The sequence below is a fragment of the Motacilla alba genome, chromosome 6 (genome assembly GCF_015832195.1).
Source record: "Motacilla alba alba isolate MOTALB_02 chromosome 6, Motacilla_alba_V1.0_pri, whole genome shotgun sequence".
Classification (NCBI taxonomy): domain Eukaryota; kingdom Metazoa; phylum Chordata; class Aves; order Passeriformes; family Motacillidae; genus Motacilla; species Motacilla alba.
The window spans coordinates 22140266-22164504 of NC_052021.1; the positions used below are offsets into that span (position 1 = coordinate 22140266).

The following is a 24239-nucleotide window of genomic DNA, read 5'->3' on the forward strand; positions in this document are numbered from 1 at the left end:
CGCCGCCCCCGCGCAGGCGCAGGCGGGGCGGGGGGCTGGGCCGCGGCCCTGCGCGCGGGTGTCATGGCGGCGGCCGGGGCGGAGGCGGAGGCTCTCGCCGCCTCCGTCCGGGACTTCGTGTCCGGGCAGCAGGACGGCCGCGCCGCGGAGGTGGCGGCAGGTACCGCGCGGGGGCGGGGCGGGGCGGGGCGGGGCGTGGGCACGGCGGCGGGGCCGCGCCGGGCTGGGCCTGGGGCGGGCGTGGGCACGGGCGGGTCGTGGCGGTGTGGGGAGGGGTTTGAGAGGAAGCGTGAGACTGCGGGGCTGGGCAGGGCGGGTGGGGTGTAGGGTAGGGTGGGGTGTGGGGGCGCGGCACAGAGCCTGTCTGTGGGCTGTGGGGCTGCCGTGCGGGCAGGACACGTGGGAATGGGCAGGGGTGGGCCTGCAGCTCGGAGCTGCCGAGGAGGTGTGCGGTAGGAGCGGGACAGCCGCGAGGGTCAGGGCCTCCAGGAGCGAGGCACATGTGGGTGGCAGAGAAATCGACGGTGGGACGAGAGCTCATGGCCTTGCTGAGGGCCCGTGGGAGGTGACAGCTGCAGACTACCCTCACTGTGGTTTTTCCCCCTTTCCTAGCAAGACTTTGGCATTTGCTTCCTTCTGATAATTTATCCTTCTTCTTCGAACAACAGTTGGGTGACTTTGTTGCATTAGGGAAGTTACAGCTTCAGGAATGTGGCCTTCTAAGGATAAGGTGATATTTTTGTGTGTGTAGGCAGCGGCTTCAGCATGTTTTGGGAAGGAGCTCGAAGAGCCGGGAAGGGCTGTGTGTGTATGTTACATTACACAGACATGTAGCTTCTAGACCTTTCCCAAGGCCTGATGGCTTGTGAACTGCTATGTAGTGTCTTGGTGAGGAGATGAGCTGGCAAAACAGAAAGGTAACCCAGTGGCCCATGTAACACAGAGTGAAGAAAATGTCAGGAAAATTTGGAGGAATTCACTAAACTATGTGACATTCAAGATGTTGCAGAAGGATTGCACAGTCTCCGACACATTTGGGATATACGTGGGGAAGGATAACCGTACGACTGCCGTTGTCAACTGCTGTCATGTTACAGATGTGCCTGGAGAAGGCTTTGTCTCTTGTAAGACATACAAAGAGAATTGCTCCCCTCTTGCTCCCCCCAGCTCTTTTCAGCCGTGTGGCTCTTGTGACAAGCCCACCTTCACAAACAGTGGGGCTGGCGAGTGTCCTTGGGCCCCTCTGACCTCGTACAGAGCCACACAGCAGAAAGGATTAAATTGCATTGTGTATCCTTGAGTAAAGGATAGGGAGGTCTTTTCTAAGCTCATGGCCGTTGTGCAATTGCTGTTCCAAACACACTGAGCTTCACCAGTTTGTTGCTAAGGACTAAAATGAGCGTAACTTGGCAAGTGGCCTAAAGGCCTTGGTGCTGTCACAGGCAGGTTGGGCTGCATGGGTCAGTCAGTGGCAGGAGGAGGCTGAATTCATCTTAAAAAATGGGGAGAGAAGGATACTGCTGTTACAGAATCCATTACACGTTCCCTGTGAATGTTGTGCTCTCATTTTGAAGGTGTGGGGGAAACAAGAGTGGAAGTCCCAGAAGCAACTGATACTTAGAAGGACACTGAAGGGGGGAGAGACCTGTCAGGAAAGAGAGCAGCTTGGTTCAGAGTAGCAATCCAGCACAGAGTGAATGACTTGCTTCTGTTAAGTCTCTGGGAACTACAGGAATGCCAGAACAGCAAGGCAGCCCCTCCTGGTAAAGGGATTCAAGGTGCCTAATTAACCTTGGGGCATATGTGCTGCTGCCAGATGTGGAGGCAGCAGTTTCAGGGGCTCACCGCCGTGCCTGCCGTGCTGATGAGGCAGCTCCAGTGAGCTGTGCTGGCTCTCACGCTGCGGCCTGTGTGGCGCTGGCCACGAGCACACCACACTCACAGCTGTGCCAGGGAGGGGTGGCCATGCCGTGTGAGGCAAAGCTGGTCACACCTGGGTCCCTGAGAGCAGGGAGCTCCCTCGCTGAGCTGAGCGAAGGAGCTGCTGACCTCGGCGTGTATCAGTACCTGGCTGTGGCTTGGCCATCACACTGCAGCTCTTTCCTGTTGAATTGGGAACCAGAAGCTTTGTGTAGAGCTGCTTTCAGTCTCTGCAGACACAGAGAGGCAGAACGCCTGGCCACAGAGATGGCATTTGTCTCAGACTTTTTCTGTGATGTGCAGAGGCACAAGGGCTCTTCGTGAGCTTGCAGAGCGAGATATTGGGATGCTGGAAGTGGAGGGGCCATCCAAGCTCTCTCTGCAGCCCACCCTGCTCTGGCTGGTGCAAAGCATCTGCTTGCTGTTTCACTGTTGTTTTTCTGCAGGAAATTTTGCCAGCACGTCATGGCTGTCTCTGAGGGCACCCCCTTTTCAGTCTGTGCCTATCCATTCTGATACCTGCTGGGCTCTTTTTCCACACAGCTCCCCTTATCTGTTCAGTTTTTCAGTTCAGGCTCCCTCTCCCTGCTGCGCCAGGCAGGATTGAAAGCTTTGTCTCTGGAGTCAGGACTGCCTGCTGTCAGAACACACTGTCAGAAAACACTGTCACCCATCCCTAGAGACAGCGCTGTGATGAACAGTGTGTCTTAGTACTGGAATTAACTGCTTAGGAAGAGACAGTAAAGGCTTGCAGCAGCAGGAGACACTAACTGGAACAAGGCCTGGGAAAGCCCATAATGAAACCTTTGGGCTTCTGAGAGGGTGAGTGCCCTGTCAGTCGTGGAGGTTTAGCAGGGCAGAGAGGTGAGCAGGTCCCTCCAGAGTGCCCAAAAGTGCCCCTGGGCAAAGACAGTGAGTATCAGTGGCTGCCAGGGGATTTGGGTTTTTTTTTTTTTTTTTGTCCAGGAATGCTGTTTTGTTCAGGCAGAGAGTGAGGGGTGCTGCTTGTTTTCCAGCAATGTCACTTGACACCTGAGCTGCAGGTTAGGGGTCTGAAGGGAAGGCTGTCCCTTGCCTGCCAGCGTCTGAGCAGAGGGCATACACAGAGCTTTCCTTCTGGGGAGGTGCCACATTGGCAGTGGCTGGCGGGAAAGGAGAACATGCCCTTCTGCCAAGGTTCTTGTAAGGTGCAGCAAGCAGGTCCTTACCAAAGCCTCCTGAGGAGTGACTCTTCCCCCAGTTGAATTGCAGGAGTACAGAGGCCATAGGTGAATGAGGCAACCTGGCGAGGAATCTGAGTCAGAGTTGGAAATAGACTCCAGGGATTCCAGCATTTTATCTCCTCTGACCACAAAACTGCCTTTCTCTGTGCCCTCCATCTTGGAAGAAGTTAGTGCAGTTCTTGGACAGCGTGGAGGTGATGGAGCCGAGGTGGGAAGCTGAGTGATCACTAGTGTCTGGGCTGCTTGTTCAGCCAGTTCTCCCACAGGGAGCACCTGGAGAGCTGTCCTCTGTCTCCTCACAGCATGCTCACATAAGAGAAGGGGGTTTTAGTATCTCAGAGATATCTCTTTAGTATCTCCCCTGGCTGTCTGCTCTCAGCTCTGGATCTCAGAGGTGTTTGCAGGCAGGAGTGGAGGCAGCCCCACCAGTTGAGTGCACATGGCTCCTTTGGTGCCTGGTGAGGAGTCAGCACTGACTGGCCGTTCCCGGTGCAGTGCTGAGACGTGTCCCAGCATCCATCTCCAGTAACATGTCTGCATGATCTCTCTGCTTCACTCTCTTTACCTTCTTTCTCCAGGGGTGAAGGATGGAAGGTGGACAGTGCTGCAGCTTGTGGAAGCCCTGGGGTAAGAAAAGCCTTACGCAAGTTATACATGGGGTAAGGGCCTTGCAGGGGACATTTCCACAAGGAGGCATAGTGAGAAGGACAAGTGTGCTCATCCAGGATGGGCTCCAGCACTGGATGACACATTGCAGCAGGCAGGATGTTGTTTGCTCGCAGCATGGGGCTTGAGCAGCGCTTTGCCCTCCCTGTGGCAATGTGGGAGCTTTTCGGGAAAGAGCAAGGCTGGAGCACCTCTCGATGCTCTCCCAGGACAGAGGAGAGATGCTGTGGCAGGCAGCATGCCCAGGGCACTTTTCAGTTGGGGCTGTCCCCAGCAGGAGCTGCCTGAGCACACAGCTGCACAACACCATGTCACAAGTTGGCTGGCACTCAGCTTCTGCTTTTGTCTCCAAACTGTCATGGCCTAGGCTCATTTCTCCCAGGCTGGGGGCTGGGTGTGCCTCGCTGTAAGAGGCTTTATCCTTTTTGACCCTTGTGATCTTGGGAGCATGGTGCAAGAGCAATTTCCTTGGTCTGACTTGAGAACTTGGATTTCTTTCTGCATGGTTCTGGGGCTGAGTGCACACACGCAGCACAGATAGGGGGAGAGGAGTCTGTTTCCACTCTGCCAGCAAGTCAGGAATGGTTGGGCCCACAGAGTGGCACCTCTTTGGTTTTGTAATGTGCCTGCTCAGGATGTGCTTCCTGCTTGGATGTACCTGCTCACAACAGGCTTCTTGGGCTTTCTCCCCTCTTGGCCTAGGTTTTGCCTGGAGAACACAGATCCTCGGATGCGGGGGCGAGGCATCCAGCTGTTGTCACAAGTCCTGCTCCAGTGTTACTCCCTGCTCCAGGAGAAGGAAGGTAAGGACTTTTCTGGCCCTTGAGTGTCTGGCTGGGGACAAAGCCTGGGCCATTAAAATGTCTGTCCTGCAATTGGCAAAGGGATTGATTTAACACTGCAACAGCCTTGTACATGTCTCTAAGAGTCAAAGTCCAAAGTCCATGAAGCTTTGCACTGCAGCCTTTTTGCCAAACTCACCACACAGTTCAGGTCACTGTTTGAATACACCAAATCGCTGAACAGCTGGGGCCCCTGGCAGTGTGTGGGTGTTGCACACCAAGGTGTGCTCAGCGCCACGTGGGACATACTGCGGATACATCTGTATGTCAGAGTCCTTGCGTGGTGACTCAGAGCAGGAAGACTGTCCTTCACACACCAAGTCACACTGCAGCCCTGCAGCCTGACCAGGTTAACTCAGGAGGAGCCCTGAGGCCTGGAGAGGAGGGGAGATCAGTGTAAGGATGAGAATGGACTGAGGGACCAGGAGAGGAGGGGAAGATGCCCTGTTCATGGAGGCAAGGAAAAGGTGTGCCTCTTTTAAATGCCCCATAGCAGCTGGCTGGCAGCAGGGAAAGCCAGTGAGTGCTAACAAGCTTTGGCTTGGGCTTGGGGGCCTTGCAAGTGGGAAGCTGAACTTATCCCAGCAAGTTGGCTAGACACGGGGCCTAACTACTAAGTAAGGTGGAGCAAGGGGAGGATGGAAGTAAAAGATGCTTAGTCCTTGGAATTTGGCTCTCTTTGGCTGCAGCCAGGCAGGGCTGAGAGCAGCTGTGCATAGAACCTTATCTACTGCAGTAGCTGGAGACAGGTGTGATGACTGATGGGAACTGGGGTGCTCTGGAGGGGCAGCCAGAAGTGTGGAGGTTCAGTGGGGATACTTGAAGGAGAAAAGAGACTCAGGGCAATTGAGCAAGGGGGGTGAGCTGTGTTAGAGCCTCGTGTCCCTGCTCACGCAGGTAATTTCTCAAGCGCTGCGTCAGGCTGCCTCCTGGGGGGCTGAGTTTCTGCAGCAGCTGTGGGCACAGGATGCTGCTAGCCGGCTCTTCCAGTCTGCTTCCTGCTACCACTCCCCAGGGCTGGGGTGTGCAGGCGCCCGTGGCCGTGACTCAGGGGCCAGGAACGTGTTGTGGAGCCAAGTTGGAGGAAGCCAGAGCTCCTGCCCCAGCTCTGTACCCCACCCCATGACATCCTCCAGCCTCTGCTGAGCAGACTGCCACTCTGCTGCTGGTGTCTGCATCCACGTGTCTGGACAGGCCAGGGCAAATGCCTCTTGGGTAGCTCCAGCACTTCTGCAGCAGCCAGAGGTGGCTGCTGCCCTGCTGCAGTTAGGCGTGGGCTGCTTACAAGAGGAGGGCAAAGGTGTTGGAGCCAGGTGGCTGCACCCAACAGCAGCAGCTTGTCCCATTCACCAGTGCAAGATGTGCTCACTCTTAATCCATCAGCTTGTGGTTGAGCTGGGGCCAGCACCCAGCAGCTGCGTTTCCTAGGGCTAACACACATTGGTGTCTGTTTCTGACAGTGCTGCATCTGGTCCTGTTCTATGAGAGCCGGCTGCAGGACAATCACCTGGTGATTCCCTCGGTGCTCCAGGGACTTCGGGCACTGGTGAGCTCACGCCCCCAGCCCACAGTGCTGGGATGCATTTCCCAGCAGTGTCAGGAGGTGCAACACCTGCATATGGGTTAAAGCACTGTGTCGAGCAGGGCCTGGCTGGGCTGTCAGCCCATCTGGCAACATTGCCCTGTGTCCTGTCTTCTGCTGTGCCTCTTGTGGAGGAGCTGGGGACAGGAGATTGCCTTGATTTCCTACCCTGTGTTGGCTACTGGGGCAAGGATTCCCTGGCCACCCTGGGGAGCAGCACAGATGATGGGCATATTATTCTGTTTTGTCTGGGGAAGGAGTGCTAAGCTCTCCCTCTTGTGGAAGAGGCTCCTGCAGACAGCTGCTGCATGAAGGCAGGAGCTCTGTTATGTGGCTGCCATCATGGTATTCTAATTCTTGCTTTTCTCTTCCTGTCCCCAGAGCATGTGTGAGGTGCTGTCCCCAGGGCTGGCAGTATCTGTGCTCAAAGCCATCTTCCAGGAGGTACATGTGCAGGTGAGCAATGTCATTTCCTATCCTCCTGTCCTTGATCTCTGCTCCCTGTGTGTCTGGGAGTGGCCTACTGCCCCGAGGACTGGCCACATTCAGCACAGTGCAGTGCTTCTGCAGAGCTTAGAGACAGCTTGGATCACTGCAAGAGAGACTATGAGAGACAGACAGCAGCCAAGAATCGTGTTTGGCCCTTGTCCTCTCTTTTCTCAGCCCTAGGGGAAATATTTCCTTTTGCTCCATTCTCTGTGTTTAAGTGCCCCCAGTCCAGTTCTCCTCACATTTAAGATTGTTTCTGCTGGCAGTGCCTTGGGCAGCATGTGTGGCCCTGGTGTGACTGATAGTGCATTCATGCAGTGATGGGACAGAGGCAGGTTCCTGAGCCATTGCATAGGCATGTGCACACTTTGCATGTGATAAATGGGATCTCTGTGCTAGGAAGCAGCAGCTGAGCTGCTGGGGGTCCTGCTCTCTCTCAAGGGCATGTGATGCCCATGGGGTAGTGGGTAGCTGTGCTGCTCTGTGTAGAGGATGGTTTTGATTGGTCTGCTCCTCCCTTCAGTCCTTGCTGCAGCTGGACCGCCACACAGTCTACAGCATCATCACCAACTTCATGAGCACCAGGGAGGAAGGTGAGGGGGCAGATGCCAGAGCCCCTCTGGGATTTTGAGGCTGGGAAAATGACTCACTTTCACCTTCTCCGAGGGCTCTGTGGCTCTGTCTGGGAGACCTGGAAAAGGACTGTGGGACTGGGGCAACTTGGCTGATTTAATGCTGCATTGTAAGGTCTGATGTCCTGCACCTGCTCACACTCCTTCTTTCTGCAGAGCTGAAAGGCCTGGGTGCCAACTTCACCTTTGGCTTCATCCAGGTCATGGATGGGGAGAAGGATCCCCGCAATCTGCTGGTGGCTTTCCAGATTGTGCGTGATCTCATTGCCAAGGACTATGCCCTGGGTGAGCCTAAACCTGCCATGCAGAGCTGACTGCGAAACATATCCCTTTTCTTTGAGCTGTTGGAAGGATGGCTCTTGGGTCTGACCGGGCATGGGGTGGTCCCTAACATGCTTTAAAAGCTGCAGAGCTGGCCTATCATGGGTGCTGAACATAGCTGCCATGCCTTTTTTGCCCAGTATCTTTGCTCACCCCCTCTCTCCTCTGTCTGCAGGTCCCTTTGTGGAGGAGCTGTTTGAAGTTACATCCTGCTACTTCCCTGTTGATTTTACTCCAGTGAGTGAGTCTGCCATGTGCCACAGCCTATTCTTTATTTCTTTCTGGTGTTTTCTTAGGGGGTTGTGTCCCCTCCAGGGAATGGGATGAGAGGGTGGCCAAGGGTGTTGTCTGGGCAGTGTTCAGCTGTGAGCTGTAGTACCCAGGCTGACAGGCTGGTGCCAAGCTAGCTGCAGTGACTGGCGCTGCTGCTGCCTTGCTGGAGATGAAGTGATGCAGCCTCGGCTGATGGCTGGGTTGGGATGTTTGCTCAATGGTGGGCGACCTGCTCTCTCCTTCCTTTCCAGCCCCCCAATGATCCTCATGGCATCCAGAGGGAAGACCTTATCCTGAGTCTCCGGGCTGTACTGGCCTCCACAACCCAGTTTGCTGAGGTATGAAGCTCCTTGGGGATTCTTGAGTGCCTCACTGTTCCCTTAGCACAGGCTGCCTTTCATAGTGCTGCAGCTCCTGCTGTGACTCTCTGGGATGGGAAAAATTGGGACCAGCAGCTTGCACTTGGGCAGCCCTGTCTCCTGCTGGGGCTGGTCATGGGGAGGGTGCTGACTGACACCCTGGGAAGGGGCTGCCTGTTGCAGGTACCCCTTCACCTCTGCTCTCCTGGCAGAGGCTGAACTTGCAGCCTTGCAGGGCCACGGACAGGGTGGTACAAGGGATGGGCTGAATACAGGTGTTTCTCTCTGCAGTTCCTTCTCCCTCTGCTTATTGAGAAGTTGGACTCAGAACTGCAAAGTGCCAAGCTTGACTCACTGCAGACTCTGGTAAGGAGAGATGCCCTACTCCCTTCAGCCTACAGCTGATCTGTGGCAGTAGAAGCTGACATCCACTTCTGAGCTCTTCTTCCTGCTAGACAGAGGCTCTCCCTTACAGAGCTGCAATTTCCATAGTCCTGGTTTGGCCTGCATCACTCTTTCCTGTTTTTCTTGAGTGATTTGTGCAGCTCAGCATGAGCCTGCCAGGATGGGCAGTGTTCCGGCACCGTGTCCTCCTGGTACCGGCTTCTCTGTGATGCTTTCTCCTGGCTCCCTCTTGCAGACTGCCTGCTGTGCCATCTATGGGCAGAAGGAGCTGCAGGAATTCCTTCCCAGCCTCTGGTCATCCCTGCGCAGAGAGGTGAGTACTGCAGGGCTCCACCTGGGCTGGGCTTCTGCTGAGCAGGAGTTCTCAACCAGACCAGGTGGGCCCCGTATCTCCCAGCAGTCCGCACTTGTGACCTTGGACTGCCCCAGCTGAAAAGTGGAGGGGACAGGCCAGCCCCATCAGTATGTCCATGTGGCTTGAATGCTGCATGTTCAAATCACTTGGGAAGCGAGGCAGGAGCCTGAGCTCTTCAGCCTGCATTGGGAGCCTGAAGCCTGTGGTTGTTGTTGGCAGTGGAGTTCAGCTCATCCTATGGCCTTTCCTCCAGGTGTTCCAGACAGCGAGCGAGAAGATTGAGACAGAATGCCTGGCTGCACTGCATGCTCTCTCTGCCTGCCTCTCCCGCTCCGTGCTCAGCTCTGATTCTGAGGATCTGCTGGATTCCTTCCTCAGCAGCATCCTGGAAGGTAGCTAACAGAGACCTGCCCCATGCAGCCAGGCCTGAAAGCATCCCCTTAGGTAGAGATCTGCCTTCCTCTTCTCTTTCAAGCCTCTTCTCTCTCTAGTCCTCGCAGCAACTTTTGGCTTCTCCAAGGTAATTGGCTGCAGGAAGGGAGGACGAGGAGATTGAGCGGCTTCCATCTCTGCTGGAACTGCACTCTGTGCGCCTGGGGCTGTGGGAAGCTGCTCAGTTGGGGAGGCTGTGCTGCAGCTCAGAGCTGCACCCTGGCAGCACGTGCCAGCCCCGCTATCAGCTGCGTCCCTGCACGCGAGGCAGAGGAGCTCTGTGTGGTGCAGCTGACGCCCAGCCTATCTCAGATTGCAGGCACCATCTGTGCGAGCCCGACATGAAGCTGGTGTGGCCCAGTGCCAAACTCTTGCAGGCAGCAGCGGGTGCCTCCCTCCGCACCTACCACCGCATCACCCACAGCGTGCTGCCCCTGCTGCTGGAGCAGTACACCAAGCACACGCAGGTGAGGGGCACCCACTGGCTCCACAGGGCCTGGGGGCAGCAGGGTGTCTAAGAGGATGTCCTTCCCTGGCTGTGGGTAGAGACCCTCTGGGCACCCTGTGGCCTCGCGGTGCTGGGCTGCGGTGCAGCTCTGTCCTAGCAGTGACGGTGATCTGGGTTACACCTTTGTGTCCCTGCAGAGCAGCCAGAGGAGGACAATCCTGGAAATGCTGCTAGGCTTCCTGGAGTTGCAGCAGAAGTGGGGACATGTGGAAGAAGGTGAGGGTGGCTGGTCCCTCTGGAGGCATCTGCATCCCAAGGGCTGCTGGCTCTGATCTCACTTTCCTGTATGCTGACATACAAGGAAAACTCACTGACCAGTGTGGCTGCATGTGTGAGCCCCTGCCATGTCCCAGGGACCCTGCATGATTGGGTATCAAATGCAGCACCCCAGAAAGGGTCTGTCAAGTGCTGTGATGGTGGCTGTGTGGTGACAGCCAGACACTGGTAGTGATTCCATGCTGCTCTCTCCAGATGAGAGCACTCTGCTGTCACTCCAAGCCCCGGTTTGTTCTGTGGTGTTTTCGGCGCTGCTGGATCCCAGTGTGCAGCTGCAGCTGGTTGGGATCAAGGCACTGAATGTCCTGGGCTCCCTGCAAGGTTAGTGCCTTTTTTCCCTTGAGACAGAGGGAGGTGTCACTGTGTTCTGGGGGACACGCTGGCTGCTGGGACATCCTTGACTGCTGCCTGTAGGTGCCCAGGAGTAGTGGCAGCATGTTCTACCCAAGCCATGAGCTCCAGAGACATATGGTCTCTCTCTTGCCTGTATGTGCTGGGCACCTTTTATCTCTGGCATTTGGTGTGCTGCTGCATTGCTGCTGGCCTGGATGAGGGGGAAGGATCCTGTCCAGCACACCAGCATCTTTGCCTTTGGCCAAGGATAGGATTCCTCTATGGCTCTTGTTACAGGCTTCCTGTCTTCCTCTGATCTGGAGCAGGTTGTGGATCACCTCATCCGTCTTGCTCTGCATGAGGAGGATTCCCAGAGCAGGTGAGAGGTGGGCTGGCATCATGCCCACACTCTGGGAGGAGGAACAAAGCCTGGCTTTGCTGCAGGGAGGGGCTGTAGTGTGAGGGAAGGCACAGGAACTCTCTGAACAAGAAGACTACATGGAATAAACCAGACAATTCATGGGCTGGAAATAAGAAAGTTGAGCCTGTCAAAGCAGGGGTTCTGCTCTACCTACCTGAGGGGTGAAAAAGACAAGTTGCTGAGAAATGGGGTTCTGGAGACACCTTCTGGCCAGGTCTGTGCAGCTGGTGTACAAGCAGCCCTGAATTTGCAGTCCTTGCATCGCCTTTTCCATTCTCTTCCCCCCTGGCAGTGAAGCAGCGATGGAGGCAGCTGGGTCCCTGGCCCCCATCTACCCAAAGGTGTTCTCTGGACACATGGTACCCAGGCTTGAAGAAGAGCTGCAGTCAGGTAGGTCTGGGCAAGGAGTGGTGACTGGTTTTGGGATAAAGCCTTTCCCATCCCCATTGGGCTCCTGCCAGGCATGGGGGCTGTGTTCTGTGGTGTAGGTCAGTGGCTGTCCTTGGGGGTTTCCCAGCACAGGCACTGCGTGCTGGCACAGGGAAGGCTGTGGTTGGTCTGGTAGCCAGCCTGTGTGGGGCCAGGATCACCCTTGTGGGAAGGAGCTGCCCAGCTGCAGAGCAGGCAGAGTGCCTTGAGCCTGGCATGGGCTGGGTCTGTTGTGCTGCTTCACCCCATCCACCCTGGCAGGGTCTGGGCCCTGACTGTCCTTGGGTGGGGTGTCCCCAGGTCCCCCTCTGAGGTGTGTTTCCTCTTCAGAGCGGGAGGAGAGCTACCACAGCCGCCACTCCTTGCAGCAGCGCTGCCTGCAGGCCCTGGCAGCTGTGTCCACCCACACCAGCATTGTGAAGGAGACTGTCCCCATCCTGCTACAGCATCTCCAGAAGGTGCAGAAAGGTAATGGAGCTCCTGCAGGCAGATCCACAGAGCATGTCTGGGCAGGAGCTGCCTCTGTTACTGGTGATGGCTGGGAGAGAGCTAGAATGGCAGTGGTACAAGGAATCCACACCTGGGCTGTGAATCCCGCTGGTGGAGTGGGAGTCAGAAGAGCTGCATTGTCCCAGGATCCTGGTGCAGATCAGTGGGCTGGGTGCTGAGGCTGTTTGACGTGGTGGTGACTGTGCCCTGCAGGGACTGAGGCCAGGAACACCCAAGACGTGATCTCTGTGTGCCAGAGCCTGCACCGCGTGGCCCTGCAGTGCCAACAGGATGCCGAGGGCTGCTGGTACTTCCACCAGACGGTGGTGCCGTGCCTCCTGGCCATGGCTGTGCAGGCAGCCATGCCAGGTAAGTGCAAGGGCTGGGGTGGGAGAGGGGAGAACAGGCAACTCCCAGGCTCTCAGGGGTCCCTGTTCCTGCAGTCAGTGCTGCTGCTGATGCCTTTTGGCATCCATGGCTGTCAAGAGTAGGCTTCGCTGCTCCCTGCCCTTGTCCCAGAGCCCTGCCCCACTCTGGTGTATGTTCAGGGGGCTGTGCCTGCCTCCTCCTTCTGAACAGCAGGCTCCAGCAAGTTCCATTCCTCCCACTACCTGCAGAGAGCACCCATACACTGCCAGGCAAGGCACTGCTGGAGGAAGAGGTGCTGGCTGCCATGATTCCAGTCATCAGTGCTGCCACCACTCACCTGAGCCCTGAGTGAGTGAAGCTGGGGCAGGCAGCTGGGTGCTCCCTGGGGAGGGAGCAGGCTGCATGCCCCCTGCTGCTATCTGTACAGGGTGACCCTATGCCTCCTGGGAGGTCTCTGGTGACCCTTCCGGAGCAGCACATCACAATGTCTTTTCCTAGGCTGGCTGCCCAGAGTGTGTCTCATGTGGTGCCCCTCTTTCTGGATGGAGACGTCTCCTTCCTACCCCAAAACAGTTTTCCCTGCTCCTTCCAGCCTTTCGGGGTATGTTCGATTGGGGCTGGGGCACCAGAACGAGGATGTTTGCACAGGCTGGCAGCAAAGACTATGATGACATGGACCCTGTTGTTCCTTTGCAGGATGGGGAGTGCTTGGAGGCACAGAGACGCCTGGTCGCCCTCCTCATGGCCTTTGTCTGCTCCTTGCCCCGCAACGTACGTTGATGGGGAGCAGGAGGGAGAGAAGCCCTGCCCAAGCACCCTCCAGCCTCTGTCCACACAAGCTCCATAGACAGACAGAGGGAGCAGCTGCAGCCCTGGGCCATAACACCTTCTGTGTCTCTTCCAGGTGGCAATCCCTCAGCAGGAATGGCTGCTCCGGGAGCTGCTGGCATTGAGCTGTTCCTGCAACTGTTCCTTCACAGCCACCACAGCTGCCAAGTGCTTTGCAGGGCTAGTGAACAAGCACCCAGCAGGTAAGGGGGCTGAGGCAGATGCCAGGTGTCCCTGCCCGCTGCTGACAGGAGGAATGGCTCAGCTTGTCCCTTCCATCCCCAGGGCAGCAGCTGGATGAAATCCTGCAGCTTGCAGTGAACAGGATGGAGCCCAGCCTTGCAGAGGGGCCCCGCCGAACGCAGGCACTCACCCTGCTGCTCTGGGTAAGGCCTGTCCTGGATGAGTGGGGCAGGGGGGCTGGGGGATCCAGCCTGGCACTGACTGTTCTGCCTGCACAGGTGACCAAAGCCCTGGTGCTGCGCTACCACCCCCTGAGCTCTTGTCTGACAGACAAGGTAGGTGGTAGTGGGGCTGGCTGACATCTAAGAAACCTGCCTTGTTCCCCCATGGCTGACTGGGGAGCCCCAGGAGCAGGACACTCTGTCTCAGGGCTCTCTCCCTCGCAGCTGCTGGGCCTGCTGGGTGACACGGAGCTGGGCCCTGCCACAGCTGATGGCTTCTCCTTGCTCATGGCCGAGTCCCCGGACGTGCTGCACAAGGGCTGCCATGCTGACGTGCGCATCATGTTCCGCCAGCGCTTCTTCACTGACAACGTCCCCAAGCTGGTGCAAGGCTTCCATGGGGCTGGCCCCGGTGAGTGGCCACCCCCAGCCCAGCTTCACCACTCCTGACCCTTTAACCAGGGGACCTGAGCCAGCATCTCCTCCTTCTGCAGGCTGCTTGTAACATCTCTGCTCTCCACAGATGTGAAGGCAAATTACCTGAAGGGCCTGTCCCATGTGCTCAATCACCTCCCCAAACCTGTGCTGGTGACAGAGCTGCCCACGGTAAGAGCCAGCCTGGGTGGCAAGCAGGGTGAGCTGTGACATTGTGGAGTGCATGATTTGGGGTTACTCATGACTCCTGTGTTCTCCCTCTCTCTGCAGCTGCTTTCCCTCCTGCTTGAGGCCTTGTCCTGCTCAGATCGTGTTGTACAGCTGTCCACACTGAGCTGCCTCCACCCACTGCTGCTCGAAGCTCCCCAGATCATGAGCCTGCATGTCGACACACTGGTCACCAAGTTCCTCAACCTCACCTCCAGCCCCACCATGGTGAGTGCACCCCCTCCTTTCTTCCTGCTATGCCCCTCTCTGCTGCCCCTTGTGCTGCCCTCATCCCTGTCTGTTCCAGGCTGTCCGCATCGCCGCCCTGCGCTGTGCCCATGCCCTTACCAGTCTGCCCACAACAGTGGTAAGTGCTTCTGCAGCACCCTGCTGCCTGCTCCTGCACGTAGAGGGGCAAGGGGCTCCCAGACCTCCTGGGGGGCAGCCAGCATCCATTTCTCTCACAAAGAGCCCCTTCTGCCCTACAGCTGCTCCCATACAAGGGCCGAGTTATCCGGGCACTGGCCAAGCCTTTGGATGACAAAAAGAGGCTGGTGCGGAAGGAAGCAGTGGCAGCGCGTGGAGAATGGTGAGTGTGTGGAAGTAGCTGATGAGGGGTGCCAGCGTGTAGGGGACGTGGCTGATGGCACCATCTCTGTCCCTGCAGGTTCCTGCTCGGAAGCCCAGGCAGGTGAGCACCCTGTATCCCCTCCCTGTGCTGACCAACAGTCTGACCAGCGCCTCGCTAAGCCACCAAGTCATCCGACCAAATGCCACGGACCCTCTGGATCCTCAGAGCCCAGGACTGCCCCGAGGGCTAGGGCTGGAGCGTGCAGGCCAGCAGACAGCACCCCTCACTGCAGTCCCTTCCCAGCACCCACAGCAGGGAAGGAGCTATGCTGCTTGTGGCTTGCCCACCCTCTGCTGCAGCCAGGGACAGTGATGGACAGCCCCTGCCACCTGTGAGTGGAGAGCACAGGTCTGTGCACACGTATGGCGTGTGACAAACCATGTACCAGAAGAATAAATATATCTGTTTTGATAATGCTCTGAGGGTCTCCATGCAGCTCAGGCTGGGGCCTCAGTGCTCTTCTGTGTGTTCAGCTGCTCAAGATACTGCTGGTTATAGACCCTTCCTCCTCTTTTAACATTGTTGTCCCTCTCCTCCCATCCCCAGAAGTTTATGTCCCCCACAAGATAACAAAAACAGACTCCCTTAAAAAAAAACAGTATTTAGTAGATGGTCTTAAAAAGACTCCCCGGGGAGCACTTGAGGGTGCCATCCTCTCTCTTCAGAGAGCTGAGCTGGGCCAACGCTGGCCCGTACCTGTGCTAATGAGGGCAGCACCGTCCAGCTGGAGCAGGGAGCAGCAGCTCTGCCACCTCACCCCTGGGCTGCCTGCAGCCACCAGGAGCCAAGAGAGCAGGTGTCCAGGCACCAACACTGTCCATAGAGTTTCCCATGGCTCTGGCTCCAGTCAGTGATATGTGCCAGTCTTCTGCCAGGCACTTTGGCCAGAGGAAGCTGCAGTGGTGGAGTGGGTTCCCCACGCGCCCCCCTGCCTGTGGGAAGGGACGTCCAGAGCACAGGGCCTCAGATTGCCAGGAGTGGCGCGCGTTGCTCCGTCACGCAGGGAGGCAGGTCCCAGCTCAGGCCTGTCCCGTGGGGCAGGTGAGGAGAGGGCAGCAGGACACGGGTGAGCCAGTGCCTGTGGGGAAAGTGAGGCCACAGCCAAAAGGTGAAGTCTTGGTGCTTCTCAGCTCTGAGAAACCATATCCTGAGCTGCCACACTGGCTGAGTTCCTCAGCTCAGATTCTCTTGGCAAAGGTGTGCTGGGCAGGCCACCTTGTCACCTGACAGGGCTCCTGAGGCACAAGGCCAATGATGTCCATGTCTTCCACGCCTTACAAAGCCCAGTGTGGGGTCAATGTTCACTGTTATCCTCTCCCCCAGCAGCCCAAGGAGAGCCCCTGTTGTCCCTACAACCCCAAGAGCTGCTGAGCCACCACCTTCTCAGGCAGGGGCTTCCCCAAGATTTTACCTTGGCACATCCACACCCAGGAACACCTTCCAGTTATCCCAGCTGCCGTAACTGTAGGGGTTCCTGAAGACCTGCAGGACAGGGAGAGGCACATCACGTCTGGCTCTGCCCCAGCCAGCCCCCGTGCCGTGGGCTACGCTCACCTTGCCTTTCTTCTGCAGTCTCTGCCTCTCCTTTCTGTTGATGTGCCGTTCGATGCTCGTTTCCCCACGAGTAATGAGGGCAGCGTGCCACACCGTCAGGGCACCCAGGGCCAGTGCAACCGAGCTAGGTATGACAAGGGACAGCAGGTGGAACACAGGCCTTCCTTCCCTGGCACTGCAGCTGGCGGGGGCTGAGGCTGCTCCCCTCACTCACAGCCGTGTAAGTGGGTCGGCTTGTCTAATCTCCTGTGACAGAGACAAAATCTCTCCTCTGTGGCCCAAAGGCTGGCAGGGCAGCAGCATCTGTGCTAGTGAGTGAGTGAGTGAGCCCAGCTACAGGCAGGTAGAGAGCGAGCAATGTCCCAGGCTTCACTGTTTTCCCCAGCCCCTGGGCCTCCTCACCTGCACAGGACCCAGAGGTAGACCACGCTCTTGTGGAAAGCTCTCTGGCGGAAGGAGAAGGTGGGTGGTGGGGTCTGGTAGTATGTCTGAAAAAGGACCAGATGGGGAGGATTACCAAACTGCTTTACAGCTTGAAGCCAGACAGGGATCTCTGTACCCTCCCTGCTGCAGAGCTTGGACAGCAAGAAAGGATGGCAGCTGGAACTAATGCAACAGCCAGGGTGAGGGGGAGGCAGCCTGGGACAGCCACGAGACAGACAGACAGACACCCAGAGCTGGCACAGGTGTGAGGAACAGTGGGCTGGAGGTAAGGGGGCAGAGAGCAGCCATGGGCCTGGTCAGGACACTGCAGCTGGTGGTCATGGAGAGATGTGTATGTAGTGCTGCAGCTTCACTGGGAGACCATGGCCTGAGCAGCACATGCCAAGAAGCTGTCACCAACCCAAGCCCCTGGAAGCTGGGTGCAGAGAGGCAGACCCCAAGCTGCTGAGGCATTGTCCATAGCAGAGCTGCCTGACCAGCCCCGGCTCTCTGACATGTGAGATGAACATGGGGGCTGGCTCTGATGTGGGGTGCTCCTTGAGAACAGAGCCCCAAGCAGGGCCCAGCCTGCACGGCAGCTCTGCTCCACACTGCCTGGAGCAGCTGGGGGGCAGGGATGTCCCACCTGGTTGGCAGCCACCTGCAGTCTCTCCTTCTCAAGCAGTTTCATTCTCTAGGGGGACGGAAAACAGGGCACCAGTTATGTGTCTCAGAGGAGCGGGACAGGGACCCTTCCCCTCACACCCCCACAGGACCAGGGCAGCTGGGGGCCTTGCACGAGGAGGAAGAGAGGAAGCAAAGTCCCTATGTGGCTGGGGCTGGCCCAGCCTTGCTCTGCAAGCTCAGCCTGGGGAAGCCAGGCAGTCTTGGTGCACGGCAGGAGAAGCTGCTCACCTCAATGGCTGCGTAGGCATCCCGGAACATGTCCCAGCCGCTGATGCTGCAGTAAATGCAGCCCATGGTCATGAACAAGCAGAAAGAGAAGAAGTAGCGGTGGTTGTAGTGTCCCACACAGTTGTTTAGCCAGGCTGCCTCTGGGGTTAAAGGTACATAACTAATAGACCATGGGTCCAAACCCAACCCAGGGACCAGGGCAGTTCTTCTGGGCCCTGCTCCCATCACCCACTCCTGTGCTGGCTGTCTCCTTGAGAGCAGGGACTGGGAGAGAAGGGGGAAGCAGTGCTAGTTCCCCCCAGGAGTGTGCCCCCGGTTAGTACTGCAGAAGGATACGGCAGTGGTGGTCCATCTTCAGCACACACCTGGGAGAGAGGAGACCAGTGCCAGTGTCAGAGCCAGTGCAAGGGGTGTGTTTGGGAGGGGACAGGCACCCCCCAGCCCCCCAGGCTACAAGCGACAGGGCAAGGAAGTGGCAGAGCAGAGAAGGGCCCCTGTCTTACACTGGGGCAGGGCTGAGGAATGGGGTTCCAAAGGCTGCCCCAGCAGAGGGAGGGTGTCCTACCTGTTGCAGATGCTGCAGTGATGGGTACGAGCTGGCTTAGGGGCAATGCATTTCCTGCAGATGGACACACCAGTGAGGTCGTTCTTGGCCTGTGCACAGGTCAGAAGAGATTTGTGCATCTTAAACCCTGCATCTCACACTCCTGCTCTCCTCTGTGCCACCCCGCTGCCTCCCCACTGCACTGCCCAGGCTAGCTTCCCCAGTTTAGAGGCATCCTGCAACAACATCACCAGGCTGTTCCCAGTGACCATCTGTAGCTCGCTTGGTGCCTCACCTGTGGTGGGTGCCCAGGTGAAGTGGTGATAGCCATGTAGTAGTGGAAGACAATCATGATGAGGTTCCAGTGTCCATAGGCGAGGTGCCAGCATATCCAGGCAGGTGTGTAGGTCTGCAGGATGAGGGGCAGCAGGCAGATGTACACGATGGCCACAATAGAGCTCGTCAGCCCAATCACCAGTGCCACAAACACCTACAGGAAAGGGGCCTAGGTCACTGGAGTGGGCAGTGCCTGCCCCTTGCTGCCTGGGAAGAGGCACGGGCAGGACAGAGCCAGAGGAAGCCAATCTGAACCACACACTGAGGTCCCGGCTCGCTTCCTGCCTGGAGCACAGGCAGCCCTGAGCCCGTTGCCTCAACACCACGTGTAGCCTGCCCCATGAGGACTCACCACACCAAACCATCGGGTGACATGATCCACCAGCCAGTAGACTGGCTCGAAGAGAGAGTCGAGCACCACATCGCCGTTGGTGAAGGAGTTGTAGAGCAGGGAGCGCAGGCAGAGGTGCCCGTAGTGCCACAGCTGCTCCACCTGCCGCACCAGCTTGAAGCGCCGCCGCCGCCCCAGCCGCAGGCACTTGAGGAGCAGGCGCATCACCGCGGCAAACATCCGCTGCCGGCTCCTCATCCCTGCCACACCACGCCTGGGGGGACAGGAGCTCGGCGTGGGCAGGCCACCCTGCTGCCTGGCTGTCCCTCGGGAAGGGTTTCCCCTCCCTGACGCGCTGATGGCGGTAGTGCAGCTCCCTGAACAGACAAGGATGCCGAGCTGGAGAAGCTGAGCCCAGGCTCCTGGAGGCTGCGGGGCCGCTGTCGCTGGGACGTCTCTTGGCACGGAGCAGGGGGCACAGGCCCCTCAGCACCTGGGCTCAGGTGCTCTCTGGTCCCATCTCGTCTTTCCCAGCGGGGAGGGGGCCGGGGGAGCGACACGGAGAGTCTGACTCAGAGGAAACCAGAGAAGGCATGAACATCCAGGATGCTGGGCCATTTCCAGGGGTGATTTCAGCCCTTCCCAACATGTTCATGAACAGGGGAATCCACACAAGGAAAATGTGCAGGAGCCAGTACAGGGTTTCCCCTCCTCCCCTAGTCCTTCCTTAAAGTGAAATTCCCTTCACCTGAACTTCTGCACCAAGTCGCAGAGGCCACCCTCCCAACCTCACAGCCTCACTCCAAGAGTCCCAACACTTCCTCTTTTCTCCTCGCCTGGATCCTTGAACAGTGCCACACACCAGCAAATGAGAGGCCCAGGGACAGCCCCGGGCCAGTGGTCCCCTGCCTGCTGAGCCCCTTGTCCTGCCTGAGAGCTGTGCTGGGAGTGACGAGGAACCTGATCTGGCCCAGCACATGCGAAAACGATCCGCAGGGCTGGGGCCCCCAGGCCTCCATGCAGGCAATACCCATCAATATTAAGCAGCGAGGCTGCCCCAGGGTCCTGCCAAGGCACGTTCTGAGCCTGGGCCAAGCACTCGCCTTGGTCTGGTGCCAGGCTCTGGTGCCTGAGCTCAGAGTCCCTCCAGCAGGGATCGTCTCTCTGCACTGCTGTGCCCAACAACACAGCCCCTGCGGAGCAGCAGGGGGGTGAGGGCAGAAGCTCCAGACGGGCTGCCCAGAGGAGACAGGGCTCTCCTACACCCTGCCTGAGGAGTGCGGGATTGACCCCAAGGTTGGGATCTGCTGGATATGAGGACCCCAGACCCAGCAGCCCATTCCAGGTCACAGGCATGGTTCCTGCCCTGGTATGGGAGAGATGGGATATGCAAACGCCCGCATTACACTTTTCTCCACGTTTCCCCTTTGGTTTACCAAGAGCTTTTCCTTGAAACTCTGCAGGTGCAAAGTGGAGCAACAACTTCCTGCCGTGCAGCCTTTTGGTGGCACACATCCCTGTGCTGTCAGTGTGGCAAAAGACAAAATACTGCAGCCAGAAGCAGGTGTTGAGGTCAGCCCTTTCCTCCAAAGACACAGCACCTTCCTGCCCCCGGAGAAGCTTCCTCACCTACAATAGCGGCAGCTGTTGGGCAAGGAACCCACAGAGGAGGCAGCCAGCCTGCTCCAGAGCAAGACCCACTGTCCCCAGGCACCTGCCCGAGGACAGCAGCACAACCACAGAGATGAGGCTCCACCAGAGCCGCGCAACTTTCCCCTGCCCAGCCGGGCACTGGGATCCAGTGCCTATGGCCGTCTGGGGATCCAGGTGTCTGGGGATCCACTGGGATCCAGACGGCCTATGGCCATCTCCACATCCCAGCGGGGCACCGAGCCTCTGGGAATGGGACAGCAACCACCAGCACAGACAAGAGCACTGGCAACCTCACAGCCGAGGGGTGGGGATCCTTGGATTTGGCCCCACCCCAGGCAAAAAGGAGGCTTTCCCCTGCCGGGTCCAGGCGCCCAGGCGCAGCCCTGTGGCACCCTCCGGTGGCTCCACAGCGCCCCGGGTCAGCAGCGCCCAGCTCCGCTCCCCCGGGTCAGCAGCGCCCAGCTCCCGCTCCCCCGGGTCAGCAGCGCCCAGCTCCGCTCCCCCGGGTCAGCAGCGCCCAGCCGCTTGCCGGTATTCAGCCCCATCCTCAAAGGCTGCCCACGCCTACAGCCCCAGCGCATCCAGCCGGCTCTCCCTGCCCCGCAGCATCCCGGCCCCTCCAGACCAGCAGCCTTCCCCCGCTGCCTCCCGTCCCAAGTGCTCCTCATGGCGACAGTCCCCACGGCCTCCCGGGTCCGCGCAAGGCCCTCCTGCCCCACAGCACACGGAGCATCCCCCACCGCCTCCCGGCCCCCGCGCTCCCCGCCCCACAGCACCTCTCTATCGCCGCCCAGCCCGCCCAGCCCCACGGCAGCCACAGCCCCTACAAGCCCACAGCCTCTCGCAAGGCCCTGACACCCCCGCCCGGCGCCGCCGACCTGGGCCCGCCGCCCGCCGCCTCCATGCCCGGGCCCCGCCGGCCCACGGGCAGCGCCCGCGCACGGCATGCCGGGAGCACCGGCTGCCGCCACCGGACTACAGCTCCCAGCATGCCTCACGTCGGGTAGGTGAGAACCAATAGCCGCGACGCTTGCAGCGTAGAATGGACATCTGGAACCAATAGGGTGAGGGCTTTCTGGTGATGCCCTGTCGGCAGCGGGCATGGCGCCTCCCGCACGCTACTGCGTCCCTGGTGAGTGCGGCCCGGGGCGGTCCGGGGCTCCTGGGGCGGGGGCGGGGGCTGGGGCTGCTCGGAAAGGGGACGCCGTGGCCTAGGAGACGAGTAGGGGACGAGGCAGCGCGGAGGGGCTTGTCCCGGGGATGCCCCGCACTAAGCCGGCTGGGAGCGAGCGCTGTGCCCGGAGCGGTCCGGCTCCCGTGTCCCCGGCTGCCCCTGAGCCCTTGTGTCGCAGGTGAGCGGCTGTGCAGCGCGGAGGAGGCCACGGCTGGTAGCGGGACCTACACTCGTCATGGCTTCATCTTCTCCTCGCTGGCTGGCTGTCTGGAGAGAAAGAATGAGGACAGCGAGGTGAGGGCGGCCGCGGCACAGCTGCTCCTCGCCAGGGCCGAGTGCTGTGCGCCCAGGCTGCCCAGCCTCCCTGGTGCCTGGGCTGCGACGGGAATCGGACTCCGATGGGGTTCGGCTGGTGATCCTGTGCACGAGCTGTGCCCTGTGCTGACCCTCGTGTCTTGCCCTGCAGCTGCCCGTGGTGTCGGTGGTGAGAGACAGCGAGTCCCAGCTGCTGCCCAACGTGGGGGCTGTGGTGACGTGCAAGGTGGGGCGCTGGAGCGCTGCAGTGACAAGCTGCATGGGCCTCAACTCTGTCTCATATTGAGCTTTGTTCCTGCACTCGGATAGGGTGGGGGGAGGAGTCCCTGGGCTTCTTAGTCCCCTCTGTATAACTCCCACCAGGGCAGGGGCAGCCCACGGGCTCCCTTGAGTCTCTCACTCACAAAGAAAGTGGGTATTGGCATGAGGGACACCTGCCCTGAGACTGAGGTGGGCTTGAGGGGAGGATTTTCTTTGGTTTCCTTCCATAACTCTTTCTGGGGCAGGGAGCGTGTAGGTCAGTGCCTCAAGCAGCTTGTAGAAAGGATGGCACAGACCAGGAATTAGTTTTCTTGTGTTCCTGGTGGCAGGAGAGGGACTGGGATCACTGCAGGTCTCGGCCTTATTCTGGTGCCTCGAATTGCACAAGTATAATCTTTCTCACCTGGCTTGCTGCCAGGTGTCCCACCATTGCTTGGTTACAGGGTGGAGGAGGCCAAGTGAGACCTGAGCTGCCCATGCAGCCCTGCCTGCCCCCTGCCCTTTCCTGCCTGGACCACTGAGTCTCCTTTTCCTCCATGCAGGTCTGCAGTATTAACTCTCGCTTTGCCAAGGTCCACATCCTGTATGTTGGCTCCACGCCGCTGAAATCCACCTTCCGAGGCACCATACGGTAGGGAAAAGGTTAGGATCCCCTCCCTTCAGGGGGAGGAAGGCTGCTGTGGGCAGTGCAGCTGGCTGCCCTGAGCTGGAGCTCTGCCCTGAGCACTGGGCTGGTGTCCAGCAGGTCCTGGTGAGCACCCAGGGAGGCTGGGACAGTTTCTGCCGCAGGCTCTTGAGTCGTCTGTGCTCATTGGCACTCAGATCCCTCCATCTCCTTTTTCAGGAGAGAAGATATCCGAGCCACGGAGAAGGATAAGGTCAGTGAGCCACTGCCAGCAACTGTTCTACACCCGTTGCCCGCCGGGTTCTGCCTGTGGGGCCCTGTCCCGGCACTGAGTGGCATTGCCTGCTCTCTCCTGTGCAGGTAGAAGTGTACAAGAGCTTCCGCCCCAGTGACATCGTCCTGGCCAAAGTTGTATCCTTCCCCCTCAGGGACAGTGGGTTGGCTCAGGCTCCCTTGTGGAAGTCTTTCCCTTAACCCCTGTCCACCTCTCCAGATCTCCCTGGGGGACGCGCAGTCCAACTACCTGCTGAGCACAGCAGAGAACGAGCTGGGCGTGGTGGTGGCACGCAGCGAGGCAGGTGGGAGCAGGACAGGGACAGACGGGGTTTGGGCTGAAACAGCGCTGCCTCATCCGTGCCTTAGGGCAGCTGATGCAGCTGCCTCCCTCTCCACATGGAGGAGTGCAAGTTTGGGAAGGAGCAGCCCTGACATGTTGTGTCTGCAGGGGTGCAGATGGTGCCCATCAGCTGGTGCGAGATGCAGTGCCCGCGCACACACACCAAGGAGTTCCGTAAGGTGGCCCGCGTGCAGCCCCAGTTCCTGCAGACGTAACACCTGAGGGGGGCAGGGGCTGCAGCACTGGGCCTGTGGAGCCAGAGCAGCCCCTGGGCTCCCGCCTCCTTCACAGGCCTCCTCTGGCAGGACAGGTTTGCTACTTGTGGATAATAAATTTTTTTTGAGAGCTTCCTGCTTTGTTCTTTAGTCTGTGCAGGAACCAGGGCTATCTACACTCCTGCCGCACAGCAGGCGAGGGAACAGCTTCCGCAGCACCAGGGGCAGAAGGAAGCACGTTTTCACTGCTGGTGGAGTGATGGAGTGACACCAACAGCACAGAGCCCTGGGCTGCGGCTGTGTTGGGCACTCACCTCACCAGGCTGGTTTCCCCACACAGGAGTCAAGGCTGGAGCAGAGCCTGTCTCAGCACACCACTAACCAGTGTGGGCCGTGTCTGAGAACAGCCTGGGGATTTATCTCCTCAGGCCACACATGCATGCCCTGC

The 24239-nt window shown here is 58.6% G+C and overlaps 3 protein-coding genes across 12 annotated transcripts; 2 read left to right on the forward strand and 1 right to left on the reverse strand.

Moving 5' to 3' along the window:
- The first annotated feature begins 3 nt into the window (after window positions 1-3).
- MMS19 (MMS19 homolog, cytosolic iron-sulfur assembly component) lies at window positions 4-15240 on the forward strand. Of its 2 annotated transcripts, XM_038140292.1 has the most exons (31): window positions 4-160; window positions 3722-3770; window positions 4512-4612; window positions 6112-6197; window positions 6615-6689; window positions 7246-7315; window positions 7511-7639; window positions 7851-7912; window positions 8200-8286; window positions 8599-8673; window positions 8948-9025; window positions 9321-9459; window positions 9812-9966; window positions 10145-10223; window positions 10479-10604; window positions 10914-10995; window positions 11330-11427; window positions 11797-11934; window positions 12169-12324; window positions 12573-12672; window positions 12823-12925; window positions 13021-13095; window positions 13229-13355; window positions 13438-13538; window positions 13614-13670; window positions 13782-13968; window positions 14080-14162; window positions 14262-14426; window positions 14506-14565; window positions 14687-14787; window positions 14866-15240. In XM_038140292.1, exons 1-31 carry the CDS (start codon window positions 64-66, stop codon window positions 14891-14893), a joined length of 3069 nt encoding a protein of 1022 aa, XP_037996220.1. In that variant the 5' UTR covers window positions 4-63; the 3' UTR covers window positions 14894-15240. The 2 variants fall into 2 exon arrangements, with proteins under 2 accessions (XP_037996220.1, XP_037996221.1); XM_038140293.1 differs by lacking the exons at window positions 14262-14426; window positions 14506-14565; window positions 14687-14787; window positions 14866-15240 and having other exon boundaries at window positions 14051-14162.
- Window positions 15241-15383: 143 nt separating this feature from the next.
- ZDHHC16 (zinc finger DHHC-type palmitoyltransferase 16) lies at window positions 15384-21632 on the reverse strand. Of its 6 annotated transcripts, none has more exons than XM_038140300.1 (11): window positions 21464-21601; window positions 18954-19206; window positions 18561-18755; window positions 18287-18375; window positions 18058-18086; window positions 17722-17855; window positions 17453-17500; window positions 16786-16871; window positions 16389-16507; window positions 16241-16311; window positions 15384-15907 (listed from the first exon to the last, which is right to left on the reverse strand). In XM_038140300.1, the coding sequence occupies exons 1-10, from the start codon at window positions 21574-21576 to the stop codon at window positions 16274-16276; spliced, it is 1104 nt and encodes a 367-aa protein (XP_037996228.1). In that variant the 5' UTR covers window positions 21577-21601; the 3' UTR covers window positions 15384-15907; window positions 16241-16273. The 6 variants fall into 6 exon arrangements, with proteins under 6 accessions (XP_037996228.1, XP_037996223.1, XP_037996226.1 ...); XM_038140295.1 differs by having other exon boundaries at window positions 16384-16507; XM_038140298.1 differs by adding an exon at window positions 20369-20561 and having other exon boundaries at window positions 16241-16507; window positions 18954-19499; window positions 21464-21519.
- On the forward strand, window positions 21580-23926 carry EXOSC1 (exosome component 1). Of its 4 annotated transcripts, none has more exons than XM_038140307.1 (8): window positions 21587-21717; window positions 21938-22053; window positions 22226-22300; window positions 22878-22966; window positions 23180-23213; window positions 23321-23371; window positions 23454-23538; window positions 23693-23926. In XM_038140307.1, the coding sequence occupies exons 1-8, from the start codon at window positions 21687-21689 to the stop codon at window positions 23752-23754; spliced, it is 543 nt and encodes a 180-aa protein (XP_037996235.1). In that variant the 5' UTR covers window positions 21587-21686; the 3' UTR covers window positions 23755-23926. The 4 variants fall into 4 exon arrangements, with proteins under 4 accessions (XP_037996237.1, XP_037996236.1, XP_037996235.1 ...); XM_038140306.1 differs by having other exon boundaries at window positions 21588-21717; window positions 23685-23926; XM_038140309.1 differs by lacking the exon at window positions 23321-23371 and having other exon boundaries at window positions 21580-21717.
- Window positions 23927-24239: the final 313 nt, after the last annotated feature.